Source organism: Piliocolobus tephrosceles, chromosome 14 (assembly GCF_002776525.5).
Source record: "Piliocolobus tephrosceles isolate RC106 chromosome 14, ASM277652v3, whole genome shotgun sequence".
Classification (NCBI taxonomy): domain Eukaryota; kingdom Metazoa; phylum Chordata; class Mammalia; order Primates; family Cercopithecidae; genus Piliocolobus; species Piliocolobus tephrosceles.
The window spans coordinates 1603890-1613542 of NC_045447.1; the positions used below are offsets into that span (position 1 = coordinate 1603890).

Here is a 9653-nt window from a genome sequence, read left to right on the forward strand (position 1 = left end):
CTAAGGCAAAAGGATGCGTCTCCACTTTTTTTTTTTACACGACGCTTTTTTGAGCGCTGCTGTCTCGCTCCGTCACCCAGGCTGGAGTGCAGTGGCCGGATCTCAGCTCACTGCAAGCTCCGCCTCCCGGGTTCACGCCATTCTCCTGCCTCAGCCTCCCAAGTAGTTGGGACTACAGGTGCCGCCACCTCGCCCGGCTAGTTTTTTGTATTTTTAGTAGAGACGGGGTTTCACCGTGTTAGCCAGGATGGTCTCGATCTCCTGACCTCGTGATCCGCCCGTCTCGGCCTCCCAAAGTGCTGGGATTACAGGCTTGAGCCACCGCGCCCGGCCAGCGTCTCCACTTTCAAGAAAAGCTGGGACCACCTGGGGACGGGCTGCTGAGCCCAGGCAGCGAGACCCCACGTCCTTCAGGACTGCAGTTCCCCATTTGAAGAGCAGTTTCTGTATTTGTCACTGTCTCCGCACAGTTTGGGGGGGTGGTTACAATATTCAGGGAAATGTTTTAATAGCTCAACTCTGCATCTGAAAAAAGAGGGGCTGTAATTCCCTGCTGACCCCTTAGAGCAGGGGGCAGCCAGCACTCCAGCAACTGCAGCAAACCCAAGAGTCCCTATGAGGAGGGACCCCAGGAAACTGCTTTTCTATTTTTTATTTATTTTTATTTATTTATTTTTTGAGACAGAGTCTCACTCTCTCTCCCAGGCTGGAGTGCAGTGGTGCAATCTTGGCTCACTGCAAGCTCCGCCTCCCGGGTTCCCGCCATTCTCCTGGCTCAGCCTCCCCAGTAGCTGGGACTACAGGCGCCGCCACCACGCCCGGCTAATTTTTTGTAGTTTTAGTAGAGACGGGGTTTCACTGTGTTAGCCAGGATGGTCTCGATCTCCTGACCTCATGATCCGCCCTCCTCGGCTTCCCAAAGTGCTGGAATTACAGGCGTGAGCCACCGCGCCCGGTCAGGAAACTGCTTTTCAATCTCCATCTGCTCTCTGAGGTGGGACGACGGGTCGGGGCTGGGCCAGGTGACTGCTGCCCTTGTCCCAGCCGCACCTTGCCCCGCCACGCTGGCCGTGCTGCCAACCGGATGTGAACGCTGCCACCTGACACCCAGCTTACCTGCCCCGGGAGCGTCCCTGGTGACAACGCTACTTCTGGTACCCAGTGTGGGGCATCCCAGCCCCGCGCGGAAACACGCCCCAGTTTGCCTGCCCTCCCCCAAGAGTCTCCCTACAGGGGCCCGAGGGCACCCTAAGAGCCAGGCCTTCGGCCAGGTGGCCACTGGTCACTCGGGGGCGGTTCGAGCGGCCCTCTGCGTGGCCACCGGCCTGGCACGGGCGGTCGCGTCCCCGCTGCCTTTCCGCCCTTGGGGAGCTGTGGTTCTGGGCGCAGGAGCCTGTGGCTGCCCCGGCAGCGGGGCGAGGGGGCACCCGGCGGGGCAGGAGGCCCAGACCGTGGGGGTCAGCTCCACAGACTGAGCGACCAGGAAGCCAGGATGGGGGTGGCCCTGGGACCGGGAGGGTGGGAGCAGAGTGCCAGAGCCTCGGTGACCTGGCAGTGGGCCGCAGGGAGAGACCGTGGAGGGAGGGGCCGGGTGACCCACGGCGGGAAGAGGGGGGCCGTGTTGGGGCGGGGTTGGCGACAGTGTCGGGCGGGGCTGGGGGCCGTGTCTGGGCGGGGTCTGGTGAGGGGGCCGTGTCGGGGCGTGGTTGGGGACAGTGTCAGGGCGGGGCGCCTCACCTAGCCCTTCCCTGCCGCGCGCTCCTCGCCCCACCCCGCGCCCCGCCCCGCCGCGCCGCCCTCGCAATAAGGGGCCTGAGCGCGCCGGGGAGGAGCCGGAGCGGGAACGGGAGTGAGCAGGGCCGCGCCGTCGGGCGCCGGGCCGGGCAGGGCCATGGAGCTGTGGCCGTGTCTGGCCGCAGCGCTGCTGTTGCTGTTGCTGCTGGTGCAGCTGAGCGGCGCGGCCAAGGTCGCCCTGTACTGCGCGCTGTGCTTCGCGATGTCCGTCATGGCCTCGGCCGTCTGCCTGCTGCGCCACGGCGGCCGGACGGTGGAGAACATGAGGCAAGGACGGGGGCCGCCGGGAGGGGCCGGGGAACCGCCGCGCCGCTTCCGCTTTCCTAACTTTCTTCTGGGTTTCCCCCCTTCCTGCCCCGCCCGGCCCGCCCCGCTCCGCTCCGGGGCTCCGGGGAGAGCTCGCCTGGGCCTGTGGCGGGCACGGGAGGGGGTCCCGGAGGGAGGGGGCCCCGGAGCCAGGGGGTCCCGGAGCCGGCGTCACAATGCCCAGCACCCCACCCGCCGCCCTGGCCCCGGGCGTCTACACCGGTTTCGGCCTCCGCCGCGTCCCTGTAGCCCGGCGTGGGGTTCCGGGGGCGGAGCGGCTTTCGGAGAGAAAGGGGGCCGGGCCGCGCTGGGAGAGGCTCAGCCCTGCTTCCTGAGCGGGGAAACCGAGGCCGGGGCTGCGGGGACTTGCCCCAGGGCCATTCATTGGGGCGCACGGCGGCGTGGGGCGCCCCTCGGCCTCCCTCCGACGCCCTCCTGCCCGTCGGCCTGGTGATGGGCGCACCTGTGAGGCGGGTTCCCCTCTCTACCCTTCCTCTTCACAGGGAGTTGGGGGACCCGGAGGGGACCTGCTTCAGTGCTGGGGAGCGTGACGCTGGCCTCCAGCTCTGGGGGTCCAGCTTCCACCCGAAGGGAAGGAAAAGTTAGGACTAGGGTGTGGCGGGGCTGATATGTTCCCCTGGACGCCTTCCCGAAGGTGGGAGCTTGGTTTTGCCAGGCTGGGGTTGGGGGCCAGAGTTCAGACTGGGCTGCCAAGGACGGCAGGGGCTGGCTGCTCCTGGGCGGGGTGGCTGCTGGAGAAGGCTTTTGCCTGCCCCCTCTCCCTGTTAGCCATCTCCAGGCTGTTGCTACATTTCTCTCTGCCCTGTTTGGACTGCCCAGCCAGTGGCTTTTGCAATGGCCTGAGGTGGGGGCATTGCGGCCCCAGAGGCCCCCTTCCCCGTGGTTCCAGGGGCAGTGGGTGAAGGTTTGCTACCTCCCCACATCGCTGTCATTGCCAGTCCTGGGAGGGCGCTGAGGCTCCTGGAACGGGCCTACATTCATGAACCGCTCCCGCCCCCACCATGGCTTCCCAGGGAGCCCCAGAAGCTCCAGGAATATGAAGAAGGACACTGGGGCTGATGGTGAGCATGGAGAGTCCGAGAAGGGCCTGGTAGCTGCTCAGCCGGACATGTGTGTGACCGGTGGTGATGTGGGCCGGGTGGCCCAGGCCGGGGTCCCGGGGAGCGCACCCTCCAGGGCTGCCCCAGGTGGTGACTGGCGTGGACTTCCCCAGTGGAGCACCCTTCAGGGAGGAAGGCAGTTTCCAGCAACAGGGAGTTCCTGGGGGCTGGGCTCTGGGCACCTGTGCTGGAATATCTGAAGGCCTCACCTGTGGTTCTAGCCCTGGGATCCCCTGTGGGCAGGGGTCTCTGTGAAGGGCCCCCCCTCAGCCCCTGGGGTGATTCAGAGTAGGAGCGAGGGTGCAGCTTTCCCAGCTGAGGAGGGGCCAGTCTGTGGGTTCCTTGGGGGGGATGCCCCCCACCCCGAGGAAATGGCATGTGTGGTTCTGACGCCAGCAGGGCATCCTGGGCCGGGTGTGTCCTGGGGTCCGGACAGGGGACAGGATCCTGTTCTTTCAGCAGAAGTGACGGTGCACCTGACTTAGGAGACCCTGAAGCAGACCCCACTACTGAGCTAGGCCACTACTGAGCTAGGCCCCAGGCCATGGGCCTCTTGATCGGCAGCCTCCTCGTGTGAGAGCCTGGCTTGCTCTGCAGGGTCCTCTGCCTGAACTTCATGGATGTTTCCCAGGGGCCAAATCGCAGTTCACCTGCTGCTCTTTCTATGGACCTGGCTGGCTGGGCTGGCTGGCACTGGACCTGCTGCCCTACTCGCCCACTCGGCCCTGTCCCCATCTCAGCCTGGAGATTCTGACTAACCCGGGTGTCCTCGGGACCTGGGGCCTCTCATGGTGCTTGGATGGGACCCTCCTGCCACCCTTACCTCTTCAGGGCAGCACCCAGGCTCAGGCCTGCGGACTAGTGGCTTCCGGGACACTGGCTGCTAACAGCAGGTGCTTTGTTCTGGCTTTGGTCCCTGAAGAGAAGGGAGGGCCGGAGGGCGGGGCAGTCTGGAGGAGAGGCCTGGGGCTCTATGGCTGCGTTCCCCACACCTCTGCAGGGCTCCCCAGGCCCCGGGGTCCCTGATGACTCCCAAGACTCCCAGCAATGGCTAAGAGTGGGGCTGTTGTGAACATACATTCACTCCGTGGGGGCCGTCGGGAGGGGCGAGAAAGGCAGATGAAGAGGAGGCGCTTTGTCACTCCAGGGAAGGGACCCGGGGGGCTGGAAGGGAGGGAGGGGATACTTGGCCTCTGTTCCTGCTGTGCGCCACGGGTGTCTCCAGCCTCGGGAACAGGGATTCGCATGTACTCGGTGTTATAAATAAGGACACTGAGGCTGAGATAAGTAACTTGAAACTGGGGCAGGGTGCCTAAGCCAGGACGGGGTGGAACTGGGGTTCGAACCCACTGACAGTGACTCCAGAGTACCTGCTTTTCCCTTTCCCCGCCGTTCCCAGCCCAGCGCTTGGCGCCGTCGGGCCGCCCTGTGGCAGGCCTGAGCTCTGGGAGGGGCGCTCCGTCTTGCCCCTGAGCAATGGCTGCCCTGGCTGAGGCCCAGCCCCTCCCCACGTGGTTCCAGGCGGCGCCCAAGAGCCCCCTGCTGTCTACACTGTAGTTCTGAGCATGTGAGGGTCGGTGATGGGACTAGAACCGCTGAGGCAGCCTTTGCTCCCACCGGGCTTGGGGCTGAGACCATGGACCCCTTCCAGGCAGGGGTTGTCCCCAAGCCCTTCCCTGTGTGCACAGTTAGGGTGGAGCTGCGGGGCAGGTTTCCTCACCAGGGGCCGATGCCCTGGTATATCCATTTGACAGAGGAAAGCAAAGCCCAGAGCCCCTCTGTGTCCTGCAGCTGGGTTCAGCTACAGGATCAGAAAACCCTAAAGACGGCAGCTTAATCCACAGAGAAGTTTACTTCTTTTTTTTATTTTTTATTTTTTATTTTTGAGAGACGGAGTCTCGCTCTGCCGCCCAGGCTGGAGTGCAGTGGCCGGATCTCAGCTCACTACAAGGTCCGCCTCCCGGGTTCCCGCCATTCTCCTGCCTCAGCCTCCCGAGTAGCTGGGACTACAGGCGCCGCCATCACGCCCGGCTAGTTTTTTGTATTTTTAGTAGAGACGGGGTTTCACCATGTAGACCAGGATGGTCTCGATCTCCTGACCTCGTGATCCGCCCGTCTCGGCCTCCCAAAGTGCTGGGATTACAGGCTTGAGCCACCGCGCCCGGCCTACTTCTTTTTTTTTTGAGACGGAGTCTCGCTCTGTCGCCCAGGCTGGAGTGCAGTGGCCAGATCTCAGCTCACTGCAAGCTCCGCCTCCCGGGTTTACGCCAGTCTCCTGCCTCAGCCTCCCGAGTAGCTGGGACTACAGGCGTCCGCCACCTTGCCCAGCTAGTTTTTTGTATTTTTTTTTTAGTAGAGACGGGGTTTCACCGTGTTAGCCAGGATGGTCTCGATCTCCTGACCTCGTGATCCACCCGTCTCGGCCTCCCAAAGTGCTGGGATTACAGGCTTGAGCCACCGCGCCCAGCCGAAGTTTACTTTTTCATGCAGAAAAGCAGAGCAGATGGGCAGCCTAGGGAAACAGCAGTTAGTTTCCGGCTCCTTTGACCTATGTTCCTACCATTTTCAGTGTCCTAGAGAGAAAAGGGGTGCCCTTCCTCTTAAGGATGCTCCCCGAATTGAACCCCATGCTCTGCTGGTATCCGGAGGCCAGGACCTAGTGGTCGTGACAGCTCCTGGCTGCAGGGCAGGCTCCTGTCCTGTGGAGCAGTTGCCCACGCCACACGCCCAGTGTGGGAAGAACGCACAGGGGACTTGGGATGTCGGGCAAGGTTTGATCCAGATTTGCTGGCCAGTGCACAGTCCTGGGTCCCCTGACAGATGTCCGGTGGGGATACAGTGCCATCGGGGAGCCCCGTGTCACTGCAGCACTGGGGTCTTAGTCCCAAGGGAGACTGTGACCTTGGTTCTCCAGAGCTCTCCAGGTGTCTCTCTGCAGGCCCAGAAATTGGAGCTGTCCTGATTGAGGGATGGGAGGGCTTCTCTGGCCCCACCTCCTCCCAGCCCGCCGTACCTGCACTCCCACACATCCCCTTTGAGGAGTCATTGGGGACCCCCCACGTCCAGGTGTTTGTGTGGGCTGGACCCCCCACCCCCATGGACCCGTCCTGCCTTGTGCTGCAGCTCGGATGACACTTATCGGAAAACACCAGATTCCTCGCTGGGGCCCCTGTCCCTGGAGCATCCTTGATGGCTCTGCGTGGCCCCATCGAGCCCTGGGGGTTGGGGGGAGGCTGCCCTGAATGAGCTCACACAGCTGAGGATGGGCAAGTCGTGGCTCAGAGGGCTGCGGGGTCTCCTGGGAGTGTCCCAGCCCAGGGCCAGGGCAAGGGTCAGCGAGTGGCCTTCCATGAGGACAGCCTGGCCAATGGCCTGGGCCCTGACCTAGACCCACCTCCCAGCTGCCTGAACCTGCTGCTGGTGGGACCAGGGACTTAGGCACATTGAGGGGCCTTTTGCTTTGATTTACTTTGGATTTTTTTGTTTTTTTTTGAGACAAGGTCTCGCTCTGTTGCCCAGGTTGGTTTCAAACCCCTGGGCTCAAGTGATCCGCCTGCCTCAGCCTCCCAAAGTGCTGGGGTCATAGGTGTGAGCCACCGCACCCAGGCCCGCCCATTTTGGATTCTTTCCCTCCTGTGTCATCCTCATCACAGCCACTGTTGGTGGAGGTCCTGTCCTGGCCTGAGGGTGCGCCGGGTGTCGGGCCTTATGGAGTGTAAGCCCGTACACCCTTCCAAATGCGCCTGGGGGGGGTCAAGTGCATTGCCCGAGGCCATAGCTGGGATGAAGGGAAATGGGATCCAAATCCCCGTCTGGCCCAGAGCCTGGGTGTGGGAGCAGCACAGGTGTCCGAGGGCTGAGCTCAGATGGTCTGAGGAGGCTGGATTCCTACAGACCCCAGAGGGGTCTCATGGTGCTTCGCTCAAGGCCGGTGGGCTCCAGTCCGAGGGCTTCTGAAAGAGACTGGGGCAGGACCTGGGCTTTCAGCAGGAGCCCGCTGCTCCAATGCCACCGGAAGGGCCCAGTCTGGGCTCAGCCTTGCTTGGTTTGGGCACTGGGCTGCTTCCTGGGCCTCCTGCCTTGCTGGGCAAAGCTGGCACAAGTCACCTGCCTGGCAGCGGCCAGCAGGGTTCCCCAAGCTCCAGGCTTCCGGTGACCTTGGCTTTGCCCCTGCTGGGGTACCCTGGGGAGGCAAGGAGTCCAGGACCTGGAGTTGGGGTCCGTGTGACTGTGTCCTGGACCAGCACAGCGACACCTGCCCCAGGCTTTGGGGAAAGGACGGGGTGGCCTCTCATCCCCCTGTGGTGGGTGGGAGGAGAGTTTGTGTGAGGCGGGGTGCTTGGCACAGGACAGGACCTGGGCTGGGCAAGCTGGCCGGGGAAGCCTGGGGACAGTGGCTGCTCTGGCCACTCTGAGCTTCCCGCTGGGGGAGGCCGGAGCAGGCTCCCAGCCTGCTGAGGGGTTGAGGGGGCTGTGGAGCCTGGGGGAGGGAGGGAGCCTCAGGATCAGCTCCTAGAGTCCTAATGGGGGCCCTCGCTGCCCCAGCACGACTCTGCCAGCTCAGAAGCAGGGTTCCGAGGGGGCGCTCAGGCCTGTTCTAGCTTCCCTGCTGTGTGGCCTGGGGGAAGTCACTTAACTTTGCTGAACCTTGAACCTCGGCTTCCTCATCTGAAGAGGGGGGTTATGATCGTACCTACCCTGGGGGGTTACCCTCAGAACGAAAGGGTGACTCATGTTGAACCCTTGTCTCGGGGCTTTGCACACAGGAGGTACAGGGGGCCTCTGTGCTTAGAAGGCGATTTTTCTCTGCCTGGGTTCCCCAGGGTGTCCTCGGCTGCAGGAGCTTCTGCAGGGCTTACAAGGTTCAGGCCCTTCCTCTCTGAGGAAACACTTTTTTTTTTTTTGAGATGAAGTCTTGCGCTGTCATCCAGGCTGGAATACAATGGCACCATCTCGACTCACTACAACCTCCACCTCCCTGGTTCGGGTGATTCTCCCGCCTTAGCCTCCTGAGTAGCTGGGATTACAGGCACCTGCCACCAGGCATGGCTAATTTTTGTTTTTTTAATAGAGACGGCATCTCACCGCGTTGGCCAGACTGGTCTCGAACTCCTGACCTCAGGTGATACGCCTGCCTCGGCCTCCCACAGTCCTGGGATTACAGGCGTGAGCCACCTCGCCCAGCCAGGAACCGCTTTTAAAGTGAGAGTCTATACTTTCCCACCAGCTTTCAGAAAGCTCTGAACTATGTATGGGACACTAGGGGAGGAAGTGCAGTGGCTCCACGTGGCTGGTGCAGGTGGCCCTTTGTCCCCTTGAGGACATCAACTTGGACTTTCTTCCGCCTCCAGGGTATACCTTTCTCCCCCAGCCACACCGTGGGCTGCAGAGTTCTGTAGAGCTACAGCCTCCTTCTGGCCTAGGGCAGCCTCCATCCGCTCATCTTTCTGGCCTGAGGACCAGGGGCTGGTGATGGGCGGCAGGACAGAGCGTCTGCTCGGTGCTGCCTGCTGGGCGGGGATTTGTAACCTGTGTGTTTCACAGTTGAGAGAAGTATCAGTGCACGATCCATCCCCTGAGCAGCTTAGATATTAAAAAAAAAAAAAAAGGATAAGTTTTAGAGCTGGAGAGTGGTGCTGACCGCACAGCAGGGGATGCGCCGAGTGCCATGGAACCATGCGCTGAGAAACAGGTAAAATGATAATGTTTAAGTGATGCGTGTTATACCACAATCAAAACAGATGAGGGCCGGGTGCCTGGCTCACTCCTGTCATCCCAGCATTTTGGGAGGCCGAGGCGGGCGGATCACGAGGTCAGGAGTTTGAGACCAGCCTGGCCAACATGGTGAAACCCCATCTCTGCCCAAAATACAGAAATTAGCCCGGCATGGTGGTGGACACCTGTAGTCCCAGTTACTTGCTAGGCTGAGGCAGGAGAATTGCTTGAACCCGGGAGGGGGAAATGGCAGTGAGATGACATCACGCCACTGCACTCCAGCCTGGGTGACAGCAAGACTCTGTCTCAGAAAAATAAAAAATAAATGCACATCTCATTTTTTAATAATTTTAGATTTACAGAGAAGTTGCAGAGATATGACAGGGGGACTCCATATGACCCTCACCAGTCCTCCCTTGTTAATGTCTTACATCGCCAAGATGCAGTTGTCAACACTAAGAAACCAGCTGACCTGCTGTGGTGGCTCATGCCGGTAATCCCAGCACTTTGGGAGGCCGAGGCGGGAGGATCACCTGAGGTCAGGAGTTCGAGACCAGCCTGGCCAACATGGTGAAACCCCGTCTCTACTAAACATACAAAAACTAGCCAGGCATGGTGGCATGTGCTTGTAATCCCAGCTACTCGGAGGCTGAGGCAGGAGAATTACTTGAATCCGGGAGGCGGAGGTTGCAGTGAGCCAAGATGGTGCTACTGCAC

The 9653-nt window shown here is 61.5% G+C and overlaps 1 protein-coding gene across 1 annotated transcript in view; it reads left to right on the forward strand.

Moving 5' to 3' along the window:
- The first annotated feature begins 1769 nt into the window (after positions 1–1769).
- Positions 1770–9653, forward strand: part of AGPAT2 (1-acylglycerol-3-phosphate O-acyltransferase 2) — a 15419-nt gene continuing 7535 nt past the window's right edge. The window contains exon 1 of the mRNA XM_023227626.2: positions 1770–2061. Coding sequence (XP_023083394.1) covers positions 1892–2061 — 170 coding nt within the window. The 5' untranslated portion in view covers positions 1770–1891. The remainder of the gene's footprint in view (positions 2062–9653) is intronic.